The following is a 26,944-nucleotide window of genomic DNA, read 5'->3' as shown; positions in this document are numbered from 1 at the left end:
ATACAATTAAATGCTTCAGCCATGTAATAACTTTTATATATATTTTATTTCCTTTCAAGAAGTTTTTTTTTTAAATAATTTTTTTTTTTATTTCAGGAGAATTAAATAGGCGTTCAACTGTTGGTTAGTTAGTTAATAATAATAATAGTAGTCACAGTAAGAGAAGAATAAAACGTGATAATCCACGCCCGAGCCTATTTATGTATGTTGTTGTGGTTCTCTCGATATGGAACCTGTAACGTAACCTCTATATGGTAAGTTATAAAAAATAAAGAAGAGTTAATAATAACGTATCATTATATATAGTATATGTCTACTTGACCCAGTCTCATCATTATTTAAAGTAAAAAAAAATAAGGATTTTCCGTGAGTAAAGTAATATATTTGAAGAAAAATTGTATAAAAACAGACAATTAGTTCTTAATTGACGACGTCATGTAAAAAAAAAATTTCCCCCTTTAATTTTTCTGGTTTTCATCAAAATATTTTTTTCTTTACATTTCCTTGTATTTATCATTAATTTTGTAAACTATTATTTTTAGTGAGGAGAGGCATTTAATTATTTATTTAAATTTCTTTTTTTTTCAGCACAAACGATGAAAGCAGTGACGGAAAACTTCAAAAAAATTTTCTAATTAATCCAAACCAAGCAAAAATTTTCCAATTAATCCAAACCAAGCAAAAAAATTTTCTTTCAGGTTTAAGCCCCAAAATAAAAATCCGTCTCTGGATGGAAGAAGAAGGAGCGTTAACGGTTTACTTTTCATTTATTTATTTTCATTCATTACAGTTGCCATTATTATAACTTCTGGGAGTGCTTGTGCTACCAAACAGTAAGCTGTAATCTTCAATATGCGTGCCATTAATTACAACGTACTTATTACACTCCAAGTACAGCAAAAAACTAACAGCAAACAGTATCTAAGCAATAATATTGCATTTAATTATATAATAATTCGCTTGTTTTTTTTTTCATTATTATTACTATTATTTTTTGTTCGCTCGACGAGATATCCATGGGTTAGGTCATTACAGTTGATAATTACGTTTAATTAAGACTTTTTGAACGAAAACTCATCGGCAATCACGACAAAAAAATTTTTCGGGGCATCGCGACATGACGTCATAAACATGAGAAAGGAGACACCACGAAAAAAAAATGTAAGATCCGTCGTAGACAAAACACCCATAATCATACTAATAACAATATCATAAATAAACTTGCACTTGTGTGATATGTCTCTACTCTCTCGGCGTTTACCACAATAGGCCAACAACACACGCCGAAAAATATTTACGCGTCATAATATCATAAATTTTGTGTATTATGTGCCCCATGCCAGGCACAATGCGTAAAATGGGATCGATATACGTTGTCGTGAAGGTGCAAAATAAAACAGCTGATGATGATAAGAAAGGCCCGCCACAAAAAAGGCATGAATTAACAAAAATTTTTGCGGGAACATTTATATTAAGCGACGTAAAAATTCGTAAAAGAAGATGATGATAATTATTTTTATTATTAAATATTAGTCGCAGCGTCATGAGAGACTTGCTGTTTAACATAAAAGACGAGCGAAGTTCAAAGCCTTTTAATGTACAAAAAGTGCTTGTAATGCCAATGATGGCCGATTTAAGGGGTCGATATTTACACAATGTCAAACAAATTGGCTTGAAATTAATGACTTTTTGCATGAATTTGTTGAAATGTGTTGTTCGGGTAGGTTACATGACGTTAATTTGACAGATGACAAGTGTCAACTGTTTGACTATTATTTTGAGGTTAACGTTCTATTTTTGGAAGTTTAAAATTATTTTTTTGATAAAATAGTTAAAAATTTATCAAAAATTTGAATTTTATCGAAAATTTTGACAGATGTCATTTTTTTTAAATTTGACATCTGTCAAATTTTCGATAAAATGTCAATATTTGAATGGTTTTAGGTTATATTTTAATAAATTAATCTCAAAACTATAGAAATATTGACATTTTATCAAGAATTTGACAGAATTCAAAATTTTGATATTTGACATCTGTCAAATTTTTGATAAAATATAAATTTTTAAAAAATTTGAGGTCATATTTTATTAAAATAACCTCAAAATTTTTTCAAATATTGACATTTTATCGAAAATTTTGACAGATGTCAAAATTTTGATATTTGACATCTGTCAAAATTTCTGATGAAATGTCAATTTTTGAACAATTTGAGGTTAATTTATGATAAATAACCTCAAAATTGTTCAAATATTGACATTTTATTCGATTTTCTTAAAGTAAAACAAAACTATCGAAATTTTTTTCGCAAATCTTGAACAAAACATTGAACTAGAATTCATTTTTTTTTATTATAAATTTGTGCAAAAATTATTCATCAATTCAGATTTATTTATCAAGTTCCTTGTCTGTCCAGTTTTTGTCGCTGATGCTCTCTTGTATTTGAAATTTAGATCGTCTTCCAAAAAAAAAAATAACAAATATATACATCGCAACAAAAAATAATATTCAATGTCACGTTTCTTCCTTTTTTCTCTCTTACTTACGAGTTATCTCTTTCAAACGATATATTATTATTATTATTATTACATAAACGGTTCTTTTGTATTGTATGTTAACATATTCCAATTTTCATGTTTATTAGACATGTTACGTTTCGCATGCAGCATCGTCGTCTCGACAGAGCAAAATAAAAACAAAAGTGACACATTTTTTCTCTTGTCTTGCTTTTGACAAACGGGCCGTCGGAGTGACGTCACATATCAAGTGTCAAGTAGCTGTCAATGGGACCTGTCAAAATATCGATTCATCATTTCTCTTCGCGTAGGACTCTCGGAGAGACTTAGACTAATAATAATTGTATGTAAATTATCAATTTAGTCGTCTGGTCAAGTTGATTGTCTCATTTCCAAGAATTTCTGAGATGAGAGAGTTTGATGACATTTTAGGGAAAAAAACTAATAAAAGTCATGAATTCAATCATCGTCATTTTTACACACCTTGAGGATGATACAAAAAAAAATCTAAAGACAAAAAATCTACTTAAAAATTCTTTTCTCTTTATCCATGCATTCTTTGGGTACTTTTAAAGCAACGTAGATCGTGCAGAGACACCAAAAAAAACTCCACAAAGCAAAGCGCGCAGATTCTTTTCAGTCACTGAAATATTTAATCAAAGCCCGAAATCAGAATCTAAAGAAAAGAAATATTTAACGTTAAATTTACGAGAGTGTTGGATAAAAAGTCGTGATATTATTTTGAACAAACGCTTTTTTGTGTGTGAGCGATGTCAAAATCCTAAGAAAACCAAACTTAACTCATATTATGTTGAATCATTATATTATTATAGATTTTTTTTTTGCTCTTTCGTTAAATATTGTCATGGACTGCATTATAACTGATACAGATTAATTTCTGTCGAGTCATTACACCACTTTTGAAACGCAGGAGACTTTGCACTGTCATTCTTTTTAACCAACTTTTTTATGTGGGACTGAAGAAATGCCTAACCGACGTGTTGTCTGGTAAGTAACTAAAAAATGAAATAATTAATCCAAACCAAGCAAATAAAAAATTTTAGTGAATGAAAATAATTTTTTTATAATTAAATCATGTGATATATTTAAATATATTTTTATAAAAAAATATCTTTGATCAAAAAACATCATTAAAAAAAACTTTTTTGACAAACATTAACAAGTTATCCATTAAAGATCGACGAGCGACAATTTTCTTTTATTTTTTGTTAAAAATATTTCTAACGTGTCACATTTTTATATATATATATACTATAGACATGTGGATATTTATAGTGTGACAAAAATATATTCAATATAAAAAATAATAAAAATACCAAAGTTTACTTTTATTTTAAAATATATATATAAAAAAACATACATCATCATATATATACTCATCACACATGTGTGACGAGAGAAGAGAGACAAAATTGATGAAATGACCTTATTTTAAATGATTATTATCATGAACAAGATCATTCTGTCCCCTTCTTGATTTTGATACAACTTTGATGATGATGATGATGTTACGATCACAAAAAATACTGGTTCTTGTATAAAAATATATCATGCTAATAAAAATATTATAAGGCAACGACGTTGTGGTAATAAAAATTTGCGAATTTTTATCTCTCGTAGATTCATCTAGATTTAGGGTCGGTCTGTCGGAAAAAGGTGTAAAATCAATGTCATAACAAATGTATATTTTTTTTTTCTAAAAATTATAATAATACGAATAAATTTTATAACAATCACAAATAATGAATGGTTCATTACTTTTTTTTCATATTCGCCCTATACAACATACATGTTGAAAATTGAATTGTTTGTTATAAGAAAGAAGTGTGTTGTATATGGAAATAAATTAAAAATAGAATTTATTCAAAACGAGCATAAAAACATGTAAAATGATGAATTAGGAATTGTTTATATGATTTATACCATACATATATACATATTATATATGTTACGGCGCCCATGAATGTATAAACAAAAGTGAGCAAAAATAATATGCTTCAATTGTTTAGAATTCGCTAAAAATATATATATTCATAATATATATGATACAAGAGAAAAGCATCACCCATCATCAAGCGTCGAAATATAATAATCAGAGTGAGTGTCATGTCAGAAGCGTAATAATAATAATAATAATAATGGAGAAAAGCAAACAAAATATTCTATTCTACAAATAGATTCATATAGTAGAGGAAAAAAACACATATATCATATATCATCCATGGGCTAGTGAACTTAAAAAGATTTATTTGATTTTTTTTCCTCTTTCTATCCTCGAGCGTATATATCTTTTGTGCGTATGTTGTGGATTCGAAATAGATCAAGCATCGAAAAAAAAAATAAAAATCTAATGTACAAATATTGGGTTGCCTTTTCAAACCATCATCATCCTTTTTTATTATTATATATATTTTGTATGTTATAGATTTTTTTTATTTTTTTAAATAAATAAATATTAAAAAAAGGATGCGATCATACAAATTTCAGCTCTAATTGTCTCCGGATGCTTATTTGTATATTTTTAACGACTCAAGGTCTTTATTTTCCAAGTATTATATTTTTTCTGATATTATCTATATCTTATAGCTTTCTTTGTATAATAATATTATACTTTATGAGAACATATATGTTGCCGCTATTTTTAAAGTTAAAAAAAATATTTTATATGCAAAGTAAGAAGTTTTGTGAGTCAAGTGCGCTCGCTATCTAAAAGTACGATCACGATCCTTTCATTCATTCATATTAAATATATATGTAGAAAAATATATATATGATGAAACATGACCTTTATTACAGGTTCACTTTGTTTTATTTTTATTATGAGATTTGAGATTTTATTTCAAAAGAGCGCGATTTCTAGTTTTATTTAAAAAAAAAAGATTTTAACTTAAATTTTTTTTTTAAAAGTTGATCAATCATATATAACATAACATAACATATATATTTTTAAAAAAGTTTCGTTATCTGACTTAATTATATATTATTTTGTTTTATCTATTAATGTGTTGATGGACCCTTTTTTTACATATAAACGATCGCGTTCAACAGATAAAAAATTTTCTGTATAAAAAACACCAATTAAAGTGTTTCGAAACGCGTTCTATCATATATATTATAATACATCACGATTTCTGTTTTAAATTATTTATTAAATTAGATCGAAGGTTCTTTCTTCTAAATATCTCGTTGGATTTTTTTTTTGTATTTTTGTTACAAAAGAGCAACAAGAACTTGTTCCCAAAAAAAAAAAGTACACAAAACAACAACAACGAAAAAAAATATCCGACGATACAAGTCTCTAAAAAAAATATAATATAAAAGTTAGAGTCAGATGAGAGTGAAGAAAAAAAAATGAACAAGAATCCAAAATGGCCGTAATTGATTGATGATCATCTTTTTTCTGTGTTTCTGTTCAATTTAAAAGTTATGTGTGCTTGCCTCTCTGCCTGATGCCTTTAACTTTTTTTTTTTTTTTCATTTTCGTAGAGTCGAGATATATTCAAAAAAGCATGTATAATAAACACACATGTACTCATAATAATAATACGACTCTCCAACAAAGTGTGAGACGAGAAATATATGCTTGATTTTTAAATGTTAATGTTATATTTTATAAAAAGTATACCCACATATACTATATATGTTATATAAATGTACAAAGATATGATACTTTTTTTTCCTTCGTTTTCAAAAAGAGGACCGAAACATTTTATTTTGTTCGAAAAAAAAAATATTCAAAGTCTCACAGCATGATGTGATGAATTTAGGCGCATCTCTGCTTTTTTGACATATCGTCTCAAAAATTAAGTTTAAATAAATTAATAACGCTTATTGCTTTTAAATTAGTATATATATGCGTCATTTCAATATTTATTGAAGAAAAAAATATTAATCACGACTTTTAAATAAAAATCTCAAAATATTTTATTTTTTTTATGTTTAAGGCAGGTAGCATGATAAGCAAAAAAAAAAATTAAAAGACACTGAACTTTACTTGTCCATCAAAAATTTACACTTAAAGTAACTTTTATGCACATTTTATTTATTCAATATGACAGCTCAAGGTCGATCTAAATGGAGACCATTAATCATAATCTATAATAAACATAATAGTAATAATATTTAAGTTTTATTTTTATAAAAAAAAAATAGTAACATGACTTTGTCTTTTCTTTATATTATATATAAATATATTAATATTTACTTTTTAATGTTTATTTTTATATTTCTTTATTATTTTTATAAAAAAAATACTGCATGATGAGCAAAGATATTAAAAACTGATAAAAATGACAATATAAAAGAAATTCATTAGAACGAGCTTCTGATAAAAAAAAATTAAAAAAAAATGTATGACAAAAATTTTGATTTATTGGTTTTGATAAAACTTGAGAGTTATGTTGTGATTTTCTTTAATTTATATTAAAAAAATATAAAATCACTGAAAATATTTCTTTATCTAACTTTAATCGCAATCATTCAAAAAATTCATATGTACATATCGTGTCATATATATATAATAATACGAACGTAATACACCGGTCCGCCGCCATAAATCATGTTCACCGTCGGTATTTTTGTTTCATATTATCGTGTGTATGTTTTGTTACGAAAAGGCGCTTATACATGATTTTTTCGAATTTTTTTCGGTATTAAATGATAAAAGTGCACAAGTAACATATTTTCTTATCATCTTTTTTTTTTTTTTTGAGAGATAATACAATTTTATTATCGCACGAAGATAATCATCATCATCATCACACTTGCTGCTGCTTACTTAATTATTATTATTATTATTATTGAGATCACATTTTATTTTAAGATAATTTTTTTTATTATTAATTTAAAAAAAAATATTTTTTTTAAATAAATTTTTAATTATTAAATATTTTTAATAATAATATATTTTTTAAATTAATTTTTGAAAAAAAAATATATTTTTTTAATAATTTTTTTAATTATGTTTTTTTTTATAATTATATATTTTTAAAAAATAATTTTAATTTTTTTTTTAAATTGTCACAAATCTTCACTTTTTATTATTATTTATTTTTTATTCACAATAAATAAAAAAATATATATATTATAATTGTACTTACCCTAGGTTGAGCCATTAATGCTCTTGGTGTGGCTTCAAAGTCTATATCTGCCACTTTATACTAAAGAAAACAACTAATTTAGAACAAGGCCTTGTTTTATTTTTCGGCCTTTTTCAAGTTATTTTTTTTTTAAGTTTTGTAATATTAATATTTATATTAATTAATATCTCTTATCAGAGTCCTATAATAAGTTTAATTTTTGTGTCTTTTTTATATAAAAGTTTTTATTAATATTATTATTGTGGCTCGTAAATTTTTTGTATACATGAATATTTTTTTATCCAATTTTTTTTATTAAGTCCAGTATACTTCGTTTTTTTTTATTATTATTTAATTTTTAATAAATATATTATTTATAACATTTATTATTTTTGGTATACTTTATTGTTTATTTTTTTTTTTAATTTTTCACCAAATTTATATTTTATTTTTTTTAAAATATATTTTTGTTGTGTAAATATCTCACAAAAAATTCACCGTATACGTATTTTCTTTCAAATAATTTTTTATTATTTATTGTTGCTCGTATCGCTTGTCATATCCTTCGAAATTTATAAGTTGATATTTTTTTTTTGAAGGATGAGATCAGTTAAAGTCCCGAAAATAAAAATAAAAATAAAATGCACTTTTATTCGCTTATGTTGGTGATGTGTTGATAATAACCGCACCGGTCGATGTGATTAATGATGCTTCTTTACTCTTCTTGTGAGCAACTCACCAACATAAGTTTTTGTTGTTTTTGTTAATGGGCCCGGCGAAATGGGCTATGATAGATTTTTCTTCATTTTTAATTTTTTTAATAATTTATTTTATTTTTTAAAATATAAATTTTATCGCGCGCGAAAGTAATATCGAGGTGTCCGTGTCTTTATTATTATATGTGACGATAAAGAATAATAATAAAACTGAAATAATTCTTTTGCGAGTTTCGGTTTACTACTCTCGATCGGAGCGAGATGTCGTGTATGTGTGACGGCGAGAGCGAGACTCGATGCCCGTATATCTTTCTGTGTTTTTACTTCGGTAAGTTATTTGTCAAAATAATATAATGTTGCTGCTGCTGCTGGATTCCTTTCTCTCCGCGCTACTATATAGTATTATATTATTATTATATTTTCTTGTCTTATGGATGATGATAATAATAATAGGTAGTAGTAATAATATAAAACAGAGCGACGCACTAAACACGTCGTACGCGATTCGAAGGCAAATATACACTGTCAATCAAAATGAATGTGCCAGTTGTAAGTATCTTGCATGCGAACATATCGTCACTACACAAATCATACAGCTCGTACCGCTGCCACAGACCCATGTACCGTAGCGAGATGATAAATACGCCCATTAACGTTCAACGCCCAATGGCGGAGTTATATATGGGGCATCCGTACGCTACGTAGCTACGGCGCAAAATTATACTTTTCGAGTCGAGAGATAGCTATATACCATTATTTATATGGCTAACAAGGAATGAATGAATGCGCATATACGCGACGCGTACGGTACGAGTATCTACGAAAGGTACGGCGTTTCAGAAAAGAAACAAATGACTTTATTCCCATATTATGACTGGTGCCTTATACAAGAAAGAACATAAGCATGAATGAGACGAGTAGCATGATTTAGTGCGCACATGCAGAAATTTGTTGCATGCACATTTATTTCCATATGCAAGCCATACACACATACGTACGGTACGTACGGTACGTATGATTGAAAATGGGAAAAACTCCACTTCGAAGAAGGAAAAAAAGGAAATCTATCTACATACATATAAATAACTCTACAGCTCTTTATATCATCAAGCGGCAAGCAGGAAAATTGAAGCACTCCTATTACTTCTGAAATAATATCCTTCAGGCTACACATACCGTATACCGTACCATACAGAGAAAATGTAATAATATTTAAAGGAAGACTGATTTTCCTGCTATTTTATTCTATTTTACATTATACGAAAAACTGGCATCACTCAATTTTACATGGATAGGATGCTATTTTATTATAATTTTTTTTCTTGTGCAATTTTTTTAAATATTCTTTCTTTTTGATACTTATAACGGTATACCTATGTGTTTTATCTCGACCAAAAAATTTATGCAAAACTGCAAACAACTTGAATCAATATTCAAAATCTTTAATCACACCTCCGCCCAATATTTTAAACAAAGTAATAAATCAAAAAAATTTTTTTTACCCTATTCTTTAACATATATATTTTTTTAATAATTTCAAATCTCTTGATACGATAGAAGACGATTTTTTTTCGGGTGTGATGAAAATTTATTTATCTGTGTTTAATCAAAAACCAAACAATCTCTGTACCGTACATTATGAAATTGCCCCATGTTGATACATATGAAAAATAAAAAAAAACTATACAATAAATTTTCACTCAATAAAATTATCCACAAAAAGCAGACATTTAAAATAAAATACAACATTCATATCCGTGTTGTATATATATATTTTCTATGGTCCATACAAAAATTAAAATAAAAAAAATAATAATAATAATGTACTAAAGGAACTTCTTCTTTGCTGCATAAAAGTTTTTTTTTTTAGCTTAAAAAAAATTATTATTATTATTTTTATTATTTTTTTAGCTTAAAATTGGAAATATAACAAAAACAAACAGGATTCATTCATTTCTGAATTATTTCTAACACTTTCCTATACACGAAGTCTAAGTGTTATACAGCAATCCCCTCCCCTTTCAAAAATTCATGTTCATTCCGCGATGTGTATATGAACGGAAAGAGATAGAAAATAACCAGAATTTTGAATGAACGTACATTTGTGCAACATACGTACTAAAGGGATTCCATTTCCATTTTTATGATGGTTGAAAGGGAAGATATATGATATGTAAGAGGTTAGAAAGAGACAAATATATAATATTCAAGTCAAAAAATGCACTTTTCTGCATTAATATAAAACTGGCGTTATCATTACAGCATTCTTTCGTACGTGACGTTGAAGTTGATGATGAAGAAATAAAAAAAAGAAGAAAATGATATATATTTTTTACCTTTTCCTACGCGTCTTTCATCTTCTTCTATGTGGATGCTCTCGAGTATCATCCCCATTTTTTGATTTGATACAGACACGAATATAACATGATGTATAACAACAATAATATTAACACTTGACTTCTATCGAGCACAGACCCATATATTATCTCTCTCTGCAAGTAGCTGTCTATGGGATATATGTTATTATATTGCAATGCATCAACAAAATTAAAAATATTACACGCCGGCCTCTTGCACTCCCAATGCTGCTGCTGCTTTTTATATTTATATATGTTACATATATAGGATAAAAATTATGATAAATTATTTTTTGAATTTCATTATTAAAATTTTATTTATTTTTTTTATTTTTTTTTTAATAATGAATTTTTAAGGTATTCTGGAAATTCCCGAAAAATGTGCTAATTTTATACCTGTGATGATTGAAAAATAAACAACAAACCACCAAACTATATTTGCATCCATTACCATCCTTAATGAATTGTAATTATTATTGCTTGTGGGCAAGCGAGCTACCCACAAACATAACAGGCACAAAAAAAATAACGTTTTAAAACAATGATAATAATTATTATTATTGTTATGTTATATTATATACATATATATTTTTTGCCTGACAATAATTATTATTGTATATTTTGCGAAAAATGTACAAATCTAATTTTTTTTTTGTATAAAATGTAGTTTAATTTGTGTATTTTTATGGGCGACACAATCATTATTTTGTACATTTCATACAAAATGCAACAATAATTGGGTGAAACAACATTAATGGTCACAAAAATTAGATGAGTTGCATAATTTTTTAGTAGTTGTTAACATTTATTTGGTAAATTTATATATAAAATAAAATTTTGACCTTTTTCAATGAAATACAAATTCATTATTATTATTATATTAATGAAAAATGCTTTTTGTATATAAGTTAAAATATAATAATAAAAAGTCGATAATCCTTTCTATTGTTTTAAGTTGAAATATTTAAGGAATTTTTGTTAAAGGTATCAATGAATAAGATTTTTTTGGTTTTACCTGAAAAATTAAATTTCATTAAATAAAATTTTTAACTTTAAGACAATGAAGTTTAATTTTTCAGGTAAAATCAAAGGTTTATGTTCATTGATACCTTAATGAATATTTTTCATGTAAAAAAGAGTTGCAAAAGTAAAAAATAAATTATTTCGAAGGAATAATTTTTTTTATTTTTATTTATCTTAAATAAATATTATTAATATTTTTTTATAATAATAATTAAAAAAATTAAAATTATAAAATAAATAAATTAATCAAATTAAATAATTAAAAATTAATATAATTTATAATTATTATTTAAATATTTAATTCAAGTTTTTTTGCAAAAATAATTTAATTTTTTTTTAAATTAATAATTTTTTTTTTTTTCAAAAGATTATTAATAATTAAAAATTAATTTAAAAAAAATTAATAATAAAATTAAAATTTAAAATAATTAAACCTAAATAATTTAATTTTATTTAAAATTTAATTAATTTTTTAAATATAATTTAATTATTTTTTTAAATTTTAATTCAATTAATTATTTAAAAAAATTAAGTTTTTTAAAACAAAAAATTTTAGTAATTTTTGTCTCGATATTTGTTTGAAAAAAATATTTAATTTATTATTTTTTAATTTTATTTATTATTTTTATTTAATTAATCTTAATAATTATTTTAAAAAAAATTAACAAATAATTATTAAATTAAATAAATTAATAATTATGAATAATTATTAATTACAAATTAATCATTGAAAATCTTTAAAAATTTGCTAAAATTAAATTATTTATTTAATAAAAGTAATTTTTAAAAAATTAAAATAATTTAATTAATTAAAAAATAATTTTTTATTAATGAAAAAATAAAAAAAAAGTAAAAATTGCAAAAAAAATATATATATATTTTCGTAGAAAAACAAATCAACAACATTAGATGGACATGATGCTAAACACATACACAAGCACACATTATTATTATGATTATTCAAAAATTTTTTTATCGTCATCTGCATAAAACACATTTTCAATAAGAACCCGAGCGAGAACTGAAGAACTGATTTTAAATGATCCAGACTATCAGACAAATAAAATTTGCATATTGAAACGATTAATTTTATATTGAAAGAGTTTCTTCTTCTGCTCTTCTCATATATGTTTGAGTGTTTTTTTTTTTTGTTGAAATGTCTACCAAAAAAAAAATTTTTTTTTTCTTGGATATTTTCATGTATTTATGAGAATTTGTAAGAAAGATGCTCTCGCGAAAACATTATCATAATATCTACACGAAATCCATAATCGCACATCTACATGAGATTTTGAGGCGGCTCAACGATTTTGAATGATACATTTATTCAAATTATTTTTCCGAAAGTTGTTTTATTTTTTTTTATTTTTTTATCATTATGCGATTATTGATCTTTTTTTCGTTTAAAAATTAAAACAAAAAAAAATATAAAATTTGTGCAGAAGTTTAATAGTTTTTTTTAATATGAATATTTAAATATTTTTGGAAGAGTTAATAAAATTTATAGAGTGAGAAATATTTTATATGCGCCGATAACGACCATTAATGAGACGAGTTGAGTTGTTTTATGGGTTCAAGGCCGTGACTTATGATAATTTTTATTATTTTTTTTTTTAATAAAAATAAAACGCCCGTAATTATCTAAAATTTTATGAAAAATTTAAAAAAATATTTTTGTAATATTTAATAATAAATAAACGTAAAAACCAAAACCAAACCAACAAAAGATAAATATCTGTCAAAATGTTGACAGAATTACTAGAAATACTTGTTTGATTTTTTTTTTCGTGTAAAATATAAAAACCCGAATGTGAAACTGATGATTTGACTGCGATGGGATGTGTGATGTCTGTTTAGTCTATTTTATGTTGTCTGTTACTCTTTTTGCCGAGAGTTGTGTACATTATTAAATAATGTGTAAAATTTATCATCATTTATTCATGAATTATGTGATGTTAAATGTTTGCCTCTGCACAATTTATTGTTTTATTGCAATATTCCTGTACATTTTAACACGCCGCAATACGCATCGATAGCGATCAAATAAATATTAAATGTATTTTTTTTTACATTTTTTTGTGGTTGTAATAGACGCCATCCATCCAAACGCGAGATTAATGTGCTTAATGCGGTAGGTTACAATTTTAATGTTTTTGGTTTTACGTTTTTTAACGGAGAATTTTCAAAAATAGAGTTTATGAATAATATTGTGAAGAATAATATTTTAAAAAAAAAGCGACAGATTACAAGATTTTTGTTTGAAATTTAGATGTTTAAGTTAAATTAAATTAAATTAATTTTAAATTAATTAATTTATTTATTTTGATTAATTTTAAAATAATTTGTAATAATTCTTCAAATGTTTTTTTTTGTTAAAATATAAAATAAATAAAAAAAATAAAATATAATATTTTTTTTAAAAAACTATCTTTTAATTTTTTTATATTCCAGAATAATATAAATTAAATTATTTTTTACAAATGTGTAAATTTTTTAATGAAATTTCAAAATTTATATTTTTTTTATTTAATTAAATATTTTATTAAAATAAAAAAATATAAAAAAAATAAAAATATTAAAATAAATTATTATTATTATTATTTTTATTTTTTAAAAATAAAACTTTTGGATAAGAATTTTTTAAAATATTTTAAATTAAAATTTTAAAAAAATTTTTAAATTTTTTAAATAAAATTCGAAAGTTTAGATTTTTTGCTAAAATCTTAAAATTAAACAAAAAAAAAATTAATTTTAGCCCTCAAATTAAATTATTTTTTTTTATTTTTGTTAATTTTGAAAATTAAAATAAAATAAAAAAAATTGACTTTTTTATCAAAACTTTCAAAATAAATGAAAAATTTATTCAAAAATGTTTATTAATAATATTTTTAATTAAATATTAATTAAAATTTTTATTTATTTTAAAAATATTTTTAAAATTTTTAGTTCTCAAAACTTTAAAATTATATTATTTATGATTTTTCAAAACCAAAATAAAATATTTAAAAATACTCAAAAATTTATTTTCTTTTAAATTAAAATATTTATTATTAAAAAAATTAAAAATAAGAAAAATTAAATTATAAACAAAAATTACTCAATTTAACAAAAAATTGGTAATTTCCCCAAAAATTATATAATTGCCAAAAAAAATTACTTTATAAAATTAATCCTCAATAAAATTAACTTTCATTACAATTATCAACTCCAAAACGCACGACACTCACGAAAAAAACGTTAAAATCCACACAAAAAGTGGGGGGACACATTAAATATTTTACGAAACATTCAGAAATTTTTAATCAAGTTCACGAAGGTTGTGCCTGTCAAGCTTGTCAATCAAGCGGAGAAGTAACGGAGAAATTTAACAGAAATTTCATTTTCTGAATATTTCATGCCATGAGCCATTCCACATTAATGCCAAAAATAAAAAAGAATTCCAAAAACGAAAAATTTTCTTCATACAAAAAAAAAAGAAATTAAATTTACTGACTTTTGAACTTTTTTTTCTTCTACGCGCGCATAATATAATTTATTAATCTCACATTCACTTGAATATTTATCTCCTTCCTTTTTTCGTCTTATCATCAAATCTCGCAAAAAAAAATAAATAAAATAATCGACAACTTGTTAATATATATGATAATAATTTAAATATCGCAAAAGAAATTTATAGCCATGCACGCATCATCATCGTCATTCATTTTGTTGCGTTTTACTCCAGATAAAAGCACCATAATTAACACGAGTGAGTTTTATGTGCGATGAAAAGTAATATTAATAGTACTTTTTTTACTCCTCGTCGTTTCGTCGTCGTCGTCGTAATTTAAAAAAAAATAAAATATTTATCATTATGTTGCCGTTGTTACTGTTTAACTAAATTAGTTGCATACCGAGTGATTTATATTCAATCAAAATTTCATGTCAAATTAGAGACAATTTATTTAAACAACGCATTTAATATATTTCAACGTTTATAGCACGTGCTTTTGGCTCAAATATAAAATAAAATGATAATAATAATAACACAGACAGAAAAAAATAGTATTTATTTTATTATTTTTTGCATAAATATAAATCAATATAAATGCACGGGCATTTAGAGCTTAGCACTTTAGCGTTAAATGGTGTTGTTTTATTTTAAACATCTCTATGTTTTGCATATATTTATCATTATTATAGAGATTCGCATTAAAATGAATAAATTAATTATTGATTAATATAATTAATATTGAAATGAAATGCAAATGGATTTGTGATAGTGTGTGATGCAAATAACATTATGGCTTCTTCGAAACATAATAATTGTGCCCGATCGCGAAATTTATGTCAATATAATAAAAATAATTATTATAATAAATTTTCGATGATTTGTTACTAACGATTATTGTTTTAAATAACAATATTTAAGTAGTTGTAACTTTATATATTTAAAAAATAATAACAATAAAATACCGAAATATATGTTAATGTTGATGAAAAATTAGTGAAAAAAATTTTTTTGGGTAGCGCCATCTACGAAATGGTAGATGTTGAATAAATTTGGTAGGTGTGTTATTTATGTATGTTGAACATTATTAATGATAATGATGATTTTCGTTAATAATTTATACATATTTTATAAAAATTATATTGGTAATAATAATTTGTAAAAAATTTGAATTAAATTTTATTTTTTTAATAAATCAAAACTGAATAATAAATTAAAAAATATTAAATAAATAAAATAAAAATTTAAATAAATAATATTTTTATAATCCTAATTTATTTTTATTAACCTAAATATTTATATTATTTTTAAAATAATTTCGATTAATTAATAAATTTATATTTTAAAAAAATTCAATATATTGCGATTATTTGTAAAAAAATTAAAAATGTTGTAAAGATTTTATAATTTTATTTAATTAATTTTAACAAATTAATTAAATTTTTATTAACTTTAATTAAATTAATTATTTAAAAGAAAAAGTAAATATACAATGAATTTATTATAAAAAAAATATATAAAAAGATTTTTTTATTAAAAATTAAATTGAAAATTAAAGATATAAATATTAAAAAATTATAATTATTATTTTTTAAAAATTAAGATATATAATTTAATAAATATTTATATATAATTAAGAAATATAAAACAAAATTAAAATAAATACTATTAAAAAAACACAAAATAAATTATAAACGCAAATTTTCAAATCCCAATGCACATTTTTTAATTCACAATTAAAAATTATTTTATTTTATTTTTTATGTTATTTCTTTAATTAATTTTTAAAATCTAAATTTTTAATTTAAAAAATTAATTAATTAAAATTTTTAAAATAAAAAATATTTAATACTGAATTATTTAAAATAAATTAAATTAAAATAAAATTTAAAATCTAATTGATTTTAATTAGAAATTATATAATTTTTTTAAAAATCATTTGTTAAAATTTTAAATTAAAAAGTTTTAATCTACACGTTTGAACCTTTCACAAGAACCTTTTTATAATTTCTTTATAAATAATTTAAATAAAAAGAAAGAAAATTATTCATATTTTGTTTCAATGTGAAATAAAAGAAATAAAAAAAAAAATAAAAGAAACGAAATTCTTAATTAACTTCTTATTTTACGGTGTTCATTTGGAACGAAATGCTCAAAGTTACAAAGAACCACACCGATCTCAACAACAGCATGCCATGATAATAAATGGACAACTATTACACTATTAAATGATTAAATGTATATTAATCAAAATGCGTGTTCACCTTCGTTTTCCTCCACACACACATTTATTAATATTAAACTTTAACATATATTTTACATGATAAACATGTATGTTAACATGAGATATTGATACAGGAACGATAATTTTGTTAAGATGAAATTATTATACTTCTTCTCCTTGCCATCTCCAGTTGTTGTTGTGCTGCTTCGTTCTTACGGACATAAAGAGACAACATGCAACATATGTAAATTAAAATGAATGGCATGCACATGAAGTGTCTTTACACTGAGAAATGTACATTAATTTTGCATTTTGTGAAATCAAGACAAACCTTGTGCAGTAATATTTGAATGAAAATATTCAGTTTTGCTCGCAACTAAAAGGTATTAATTTGAATAATATTAAGAAGAAACTCCGTTCGGGAGAGTTATTTATGGTTTTTGGGCTCGGATGGATAGAACGCAAAATGTTAAAAGGTGTTAGAATGTCGTCTTGCTCTCTGTCTTGTAGCCCATAAATGGGTGATCAGATACTTTTAGATGGCGATATGAATCAAATTATCGTAGAGACACGATACCAAGGCAAAAGAAAATGGATAGAAATTGAAATGTAAGATACTTTATTACAATGAAATAGTAGTAAATTGACGTGAATTAATGTTACGCCACACTTTATTTCTAATATTTTTTTCATAATATTACAAGTTATTTACGCGTTAAATTGTTGAAATTTTGATTTTGAGAAAGATAACTTCTGAAATGTTTAAAATTTTATTTTTTTGACATAAGTAGAACAAATATTTTTTTTAATAAAAATATAAATTTTTAACATTTTTAGTTATACAAAGTTTAGAATTAATTTCGAATATTTATTTTTGTGACTTAAAGTAACTTCCCTTTAACAAAAAATTAATTTTGCTTAATTTGGATTATTTGTTTATACATATTTAAAAGTTGAAAATTATTTTATTTTATTTTTTTTGATTATTTTATTTTATTATTAATTATTTTATTTTTTAAATCTTTTTTGTAATAAACAATAAGAAAAATATAATTAAATTTTCATAATTTTCTGCAAAAATAATTCTAAAAAGACAAATCAAGTTCAATAAACCCAGTGCATATTTAAAAAAAAAATTATCAAGAATTTAAAAAAATATTTGAAAGTTCACAAAATAAAAATATAAAAATTAAAAAAATTAAATTACATAAGTAAAAAAAAATTAAAACAAAATTCACAGAAACCAAGAAAAAAATAATTTAAAAAAAGTCTTTTAATTTTTATAAAAAAAACGAAAGGAAGAAAGAAAGTTTGTTACAGATCTCCTCTTGTCTTATCTTTGACTGCGGTACCTGTGTGTAAGTAAATATCTCGTAATGTGCCTTGTCTAAGCAAACTATAAACACCCCTTGTTCCCTTTTTAATCTATCCTCAAAACATAGTCAATATGTTGTTATTCATGCTGATATAGATTTATTACCATGTGCAACAAGAAATAACTTTGAAAAAAAAAGAAATAGATCAAAAGTCTTTTCATCTATTATTTCCGACGAAATCGAGGGTCTCGCTTTCTAATTTTAGAAAGTTTTTATTTTATTTTTTTTTCCTTCTTCTTCTTAAATGTGTCCTGATACCTTCTTCTTCTTATTTTTACTTTTAATTGTTCAGCGACTTTTCGATCTTGTTCTTTTTTCGTTGAAATGAAAAAAAAAATAAAAATTTTAAAAGACAAGACAAAAATTTTAAGAGGGTGATCAATCTATTTTAGTTTTTATTTTTATTTATTTCTCTTTTTTTTCGTCATGTGCATGACTTATGTCGCTTCATCGAATATCATATCCCGGGAAGAAGCAGAGAGACGAGTCCCAGAAAAATATTTTTGTTACTGCAATTGAAAGATTAATGATCGGAGCGCTTCGTTTGGCAGAAAAATGCACACAAACACAGGCAGAGGAAAGAAAGAAAGAAATGTTGACTCAGATCATTAAATAAATATAAAGATGATGTTTGCATGACTGACTTGCCATATAAGAGACGAGAAGCGAACAATTTTATTTTTCCTGTTCTTCGTTCGTTGCTTTACTTTTTTACTTTTTTGAAGATCATGCGCCGGTATCTGCACCGATGATAATTCCTGTAAGCAAATCAACTTGAATAAATTTGCATGAGAAAATTTTTCTCCTGCGATATGTCGTGCGATGATGATGATGTTGATGCCTTTGCTCTTTTATTATTTTTTTCTTGTGTCGTGTTTTCGGGTGATGTATCGATTTCAAGCTGGAATGTTACGGCAATTTTTTATAATTTTATCGTTTTTTGTGCAATTTTTTAATTTTTCAAGAATTTGAGGGTAATTAATGGGAAGAAATTTAATAATGAGTCATTTTATTGTAAGGAATTTCAATATTTTGAATTGAATTTATATCAAAATTGAAATTTTTTAATTATTAAAAATTTTAAGAAAATTTCTTTTATATTTTTTGTTCGCCAAAGGCTTTAAATATATATTTTTCATAGAAATTCATTAAAATTTATTATATTTAAAAATATTTTTTTTAACAAAAAGTTGCTTACATTTGCCTTTAACCAAAAATTGCTCAAATATTAAAAAAAAAATTAAAAAATTATAAATTAATTATTTAATGGATTTCCAATTAATTTTTTTATGCATTTTTGCTTTTTTGAAACTTGCAATTATTTTTTTTTTAAATTATAAAAAATTTATTAAAGAAATTATAATTTCTTTTAAATTGTTAAATTTTTTATTTAAAAATCATAAAAACCATGACAAAATAAATTAAAATTAGTGAAGAAAAAAAATTAAATTATTTTTTAAAAATATTTTTCAAAAGAATTTTCATAAAAAAATATATGTATTAAAAAATTAAAATAAAATAATTCATAAATCTTTAAAATTTATTTTTTTAATTTTATTTTATTTAAATATTTTTTTTTTATTTTTTTCTTAATATTTAATTTTTTCCAATTTATCTCTGAATTATTTAAAATAATTTTAAAATTTTTTTAATAAATCCTGAAAAACTCATAAATAAATTCAAAACAAGCAACTTCTCACATTAATTACAAAAAAAAATCACTTTAAAAAACCAACAACATTTCATAACAAACAATAAATTAAAACACTTTCGTCCGAAAATATCATCGAGATAAGGTGTGAAATTCTCCTTTCAAGCCCTTAATCGATCAATTGTCCGTACACACTGCCATAAAAAAATAAATAAACGAGTATTAATACACTAAAAACATAAATTACCATCATTAATAACTTTTTTTTTGAACAAATACAAATGAAATGAAAAAATAAAGCAGCAAAAAAATCTGTAAAAAAAATAAATCAAAATCATTGCTTATTCATTGATCTCTATTTTTTCGTTTCATTTCATTTTGTGTATTTTTTAAATAACATCTCAACACAAAATTCAACTCTATTTAATATTGATGACAGTAGTTGTCTATTATGTGCTTATGTTTGTCGAAACAACATAATTAATATACTGATTTGTGTTTTGCCTCTTACACTCATTCCAAGCAAGCAACACATTCCGAAAAAAAATTGTATAAAGATTTATTTGTTTACTCTCATAAATAATTGTTGGACGTTTTGTTACCAAGAGTAAGCAACAAGTGTGTGTGCCTTTTTTTTTGAATGATTTGTGAATTAATCATTTTATTTATTTTTTAATTTATTTTATATATTTTTCTATTTTTTTGTTTTTTTTTTAATTTAGAGAGAAATTAAATAAATAATTACTTTGAATTTTTTTCTGAATAGAAATTTTTCATTTTTTTGCATGATTTTTTAATATTTTTTATTTTACTTCAGTATTTTCCTTTTTATAATTTTTATTTATTTTTTTTATAAATTAAATTAAATTAAATTATATTAAATTTTTATTATTTATAGAATTTAATAAAAAAAATTATTTAATTATTTTAATGATATTTTTATCTCACAAATTTAATTAAATTTTTTTATTTAAAAAAAATAAAAATTCAAAATAAATTTTTCTTTTTATATTGAAATTAATTTATTATTTTTTTAATAATTAAAATTTTAATTTAATTTCACCAAAAAAAAATAAATTTTATTTTTTATTTTTTTTAAATTTATTCTCAAAAATTATTTTCTTTATTTAATTGAAAATATTCATTTTATTGCAATTTAATTTTTTTTTATTTAATTATTATTTAATTTATTTATTTAATTTAAATTTAAATTTAATTAAAATATATTTCTTTTAAAATGAAGAAAAAATAAAAATGTTTAAAAAAGTTATATTTTTTAAAATTAATTTTTTTTTTATTTTTAATTTTAATAAAATTTTTGTTAATAATTTTTTTAATTTTATTTCAAAAATTTTTTTCTTTTTTTTTTAAATAAAAATAAATTATTTTATTTTTAATTATTATTTTTTTTATTTAATTTTATTTAGAATTAAAAAAATAAATAAATAAAATAATTAATCTAAAAACTCTTGATCTAGATAGAAAATTTCCTCGACATGAATATTTACTGCCTTAATCTCTTGTTAATCATGTCACTTCCGTTGTTTCGCACTAAATACTCTCCCGAGACGACATGTTTCGTATGCAAGTCATAATTTCTTCTTCTGTCGTGTGTGTGTTTTGATTGTCATTGTGCGGAAAGCAAAAAAAAAACATTTGCACCACGTGATGTTTGTACAAGACCATCATTTATCATCTTTTTAGTGGATTTTGATTCCGATTTTTCTTCTTTTTTTTTGTTTTCGATGCCAAAAAAAAATATCCGAGAATAATGAACATCGAACGAAAAAAAAAATGTCGGCTCACGATGATGTATGAAGAATCTGGATCAAATTAGTTATTAGACATTTATAGACAGGAGAAAAAATGATTTTTTGTCTGTTATGTCTTTCGATGCGCAGCACACACGTCTAGTTGAATGAAAATTCATACAATATTCAATGAGTAGAGAGATGATATGTAACAGGTGCATATTTAAAAGAAGATAAATCAATATTTTACTGGATGACTATGAAAAATAACGTGTTTATTTTTGTAAGAGGCTGTCTGTGTGCTACTTGTTCTCCTGTTCTGTTATTTTTTCTCTTGTATTTTTGATATACAATTATTATTTTTATTGTTGTTGTAAAAATAAATCTTGTTGATTTTTGTGAACATGAAAGAAAATTTCGAGGTTTTAATTGAAATTGATGCAAAACACACGCGTTCTAATTATTTTTAATATTTGCGAATATTTGAACTAAAAAAATTTATAAAAATGAATTTTTTGTTTAATAAATTAATTTTTTTATTAAAAAAAGTATTTTTAAGTTAAATTTTAATTAATTTAAAAAAATAAATAAATTTAATTCTTTTTAAGAAATCTTTAAATATTAAAAAAAATATTTTTTATTTATTTCTTAAATTTATTTATTTATTTATTTAAAAAAATTTAAAATTTTTTTTTTAATTTAAAAAAAAAATAAAAATGTACTTAGATTTTTTTTAAATAAAAAAATAAAAATATATAAATAAATAATTTATAAAATAAGATAAAATAAATATAAATGTTAATTTATCATTAAAAATATTTTTGAATATAATTTTTTTAAATTAATCTAAAAAATATTTTTTATTTATTTTTTTTTTAATAACATGAGTCAAATATCAATTTTGAAAAAAATCAATATTCTTATAAATTTTTATATTTAATTAAAAAAATATTTATTCAACAAGAAAATAAATTTTATTTATTTATTTTAATTTTATTATTTTTTTTTTATTTTGATATTTTAGAAAATTTTGTTAATTTTTAAGATTTTTTTAAATTTTTAATTAAAAAATTTTAATTATCTTTATAAAAAAAATTAAAATATCTAAAAATAAATAAAAATTAAAATTAAATTAAAATTAAAAAATTCTTAAACTTAAAAATCCTTCAATTTTTCAGTCACCTGCTTAATCCTTCTACCATGATCGCATTTCCTTCGGATGTCATCCACTTTACATCATCTGACATCGTGTCATCAAAAAAAAAACAAATAACAACCATGAATTCTTCATCATCATCATGAACTGAACGAACATCCTTCGTTACAACAACGCGAGAAAAAAAAACAAATTAAATTACACACACATTCACCCGTTTGACATCCGAACAAACTTTCATTAAATTTTTCATTTTACAACAAAAAAAAAATCATCTAAAATTTCATTTTCACAGCGCACAGCAAGAGGAGCCCGAAAAAAATTCTAAACAATGAAAATCCATGAATACTTTATTATTACGGCTCAACAAAGTTACCACCCGAATAAACATACAAAATACCAAAAAAAAAAAAGACACGCATTTACAACGAACAAACAACATTTTCGATGAACGAGAAAAAAAAAGTAAAATGTTAACAATAGTGAATAATTTATATGGTTTTCAAATAATAAATGCGATGGATGTGTACCTTAACAAATTTTGATTGACTTTTTTTTGTTAGATGTCAAAAGTGAAGTGACGAGTCGTACAGATAGAGACATATAAGCAGCGGCAAAAAAGCAGCTTGACTACCATTTAACTCGCATAAAAGGCAGCTTATGTGAAAATGCAGACGTTTATCCAACCATAAGTCGCATATTACGAACGAATAATTAAAATGTATGAATTACACTTTAATTCTATTATTTGCTGGAAATTTCATCCAATAAAGTACAAAAGTGAGTGATAATATACCAGAAGGGAATTCCTTGCACGGCAGAGGGAACTTGATTTGATTTATTCTATTGTTAAAATTAATGTTTTGTTATTATTTGATTTTTTTTTTGTAAGAGAGTTACTTTCAATTACAAAAAAAAATAAATATATAATAAAACATCTTGTTAATCATGTTTGTTTGTTATTTTTTTTTTTTTAATTTAAATCCCGCAAGTTATTTTTTTTATTTATTAAAAAAAAAATTTAAAAAAAAATTTTAGTTCACTTTTAATTTATTTATTTATTTTTTATGCACAAAAATTAATTTTAGAATGAAATTAAAAAATTTAAAAAAATTAAAGAAAAAAAAAATATTTGATTTTGAGGTTATATTATTTTTTTTTTATTTTTTCATATTTTAGAAATTTAATAAAAATTGATAAAAAATTGAAATAATTTTTAATAATTTTTTAATAAATAATTTTTAAAATAATTATTTAATTAATTTTTCAAATTATTTTTTTTTTTTCAAATTTTTTTATTTTAATTTAAAAAAATTAAATTCCGAATTTTTTTTATTGGTGACAAAAAAAAAATATTTTTACTTTAATTTTTTATTTAATTTATTATTTAAATTTTTTTTAATTTAAATTTAAAAAAATTTTTAATTTATTTTCAATTTTTTAAAAAAAATTTTAATTTTTTTTTTTTTTAAAAAAAAAATTATTTTGGAATGACCTTTTTAATTATTTTTTTATTTAAATTTTTTACTTTGTTTTTTTTTCAATTTTTAAATAATATTTTAGAATTTTTTATTAAAAATAAATTAATTTCATAAAAATTATTTTAATTAATCCTATTTATTTAATTTTTTTATTATTATTTTTTTTTTAAAATATTATTTTAAGTTAAATTTTTGAGAAAAAATTATTTTTTTTATTTATTATTTTTTTTTCAAAATTTTAATTTAAAAAATTTTTTATTTAAAAAAAAATAATTTCACTTCGCCTTTAATTTATTTATTTTTTTTTCATTTTTTTGCACAAAAATTAATTTCACAATAAAATTATTGGTGACAAATAATATTTTTAATTAATTATTGTCGAATTATTGCATTTTATTTGAATTTTTTTCCTCATTCCATGTTTCAGCCGAGATTAAAATTTAAAATTAAATAAAATAAATATATTTGACAAACAGACAATTAAAGGTCAAAAAAGATGCCGCAAAATTATGATGCACATTAATTTAGGTATTTAATGACCATCTGATGACAAAGGTGTTTAATATCCAAATTTTTTTTTAATTAATTTTTTTTTTTTCATTAAAAAATGAAAAATAATTGGCATGAGAATTTTTTAAATAATTTTTTTAGATTTTTTTTTTCAATTGATCTCTGAAGAGCAATCAATCGTCTCTCACCTCAGGACATCTCCACAGAAAAAAAATTTTAAAAAAATAAAATAAGAAACAATGGAAATGCAAAAATGTTTCAATTAACAAAGAAATTTAATAATTTTTTATGACAGTTATTGATTAGTGCAACCCACATCGCTTCGTGTGTTGCAAGGTGAATTTCTTAAGAAGAATTTGGAACCTTAATTTTTTTTTTTTTTTTTGAAAAGAGGCAAAGCATTGCACAGACAATAGAAAAGGAAGACAGATGTGTTCATAATTTTGTTGTTGTTGTTGTAATTATTATTTATTATGTGAGTCGCACACAAAAAAATGTTTGTTTGAATGCAAGATATGGAAAAAAAAGAAACAAATCGATCGATTTTTTTTTTCGTTCCATCTTTTTTCCACATCTTATCTTTTTTTTCTTTTAGATATTAAGTATTGTGATACATTTACTCGTGTTTTTTGTGCGTTCAGAGATAAAAAAAAAGTTAATATGAATAAAAAAAATTAAATGTACGAAGAGGAGAAGGAGACCTTAATCCATCTTATTATGCCGTTTTTTTTATTTCATATTTATTTTTATTTATTTTGTACGTCACAGTCAACGTAAAAAGTTGAAGAAAAAAAAGGAACGAAGAATTGACCGCGCGATCTCCGCTCGTTGATGATGTCTTGACCCTATCTCTGAAAATTGTTTGATCTCTGCATCAAAAACGGCACAGGGGTTCGACTTTACCTTATCTTATCACAACGGGCGGTCGTTCCATACCTACTTAGTGAAGATGGAGATTGTGAGAGGTATACAAAAATTATGTTTAGCTTTGTATGTGACTTTTTTTCTTGCTAGAAATAATAATTTCAATCACACAGGTACAATATCTGCGATGGATTAATTTTTTAGTTTTAGAATTGGATTTTTTTTTTTGTTACATATTGGATTATGAATTGGTAGAAAAAAATATTTCTTTGAGATGAGCGATTATATTTTGCTTAATGAGTAATTTAAGTTATGTTATATTAAAAATTTAGAAGATTTTAGAATTATTTTTTAAAATTTTTGAAAAAAAATAATTAAATAATAATTTAAAAGTCTCAGTTCTTAACATTTTTTTTAAATTTTAGTTTTAATTGAAAATAATCTTTAAATAAAATTTTTGAATAATTTTTTTTGAATTTTTTAAATACAAAAATTTTTTTTCACATGAACTCATTTTCCATAAATTCAAATAGTTAAAAAATAGCTTAAAAATTTTTTTTAACTATAAAAAATATTTTTAATAATAATTTTACAAATTCAACTTAATTTAATTCAAATTATTCTCATTTTAAAATTATTATTTATTTTAAATATTTATTAGTTTTTTTTAGTTATTATTATTTATTCATTTTAAGTTAAAAAATATAAAAATATTTTAATTATTTATTTTTT

At 22.4% G+C, this 26,944-nt stretch overlaps 1 protein-coding gene across 2 annotated transcripts in view; it reads right to left on the bottom strand.

Moving 5' to 3' along the window:
• The window catches only part of LOC134833081 (homeobox protein homothorax), a 110,079-nt gene extending 101,997 nt beyond the window's left edge, over positions 1–8,082 (bottom strand). The window contains exon 1 of one of the 2 annotated variants that reach the window (XM_063847264.1): positions 7,635–8,082. In XM_063847264.1, the coding sequence (XP_063703334.1) occupies positions 7,635–7,649 (15 nt within the window). In that variant the 5' untranslated portion in view covers positions 7,650–8,082. The remainder of the gene's footprint in view (positions 1–7,634) is intronic. The other variant, XM_063847265.1, reaches the window with a different exon arrangement.
• Between the last annotated feature and the right edge of the window lie 18,862 nt (positions 8,083–26,944).

Source organism: Culicoides brevitarsis, chromosome 3, assembly GCF_036172545.1.
Source record: "Culicoides brevitarsis isolate CSIRO-B50_1 chromosome 3, AGI_CSIRO_Cbre_v1, whole genome shotgun sequence".
Taxonomy (NCBI): Eukaryota; Metazoa; Arthropoda; class Insecta; order Diptera; family Ceratopogonidae; genus Culicoides; species Culicoides brevitarsis.
Note: the sequence above shows the minus strand (reverse complement) of the source record. Positions and strands in the feature narration are given on the sequence as shown.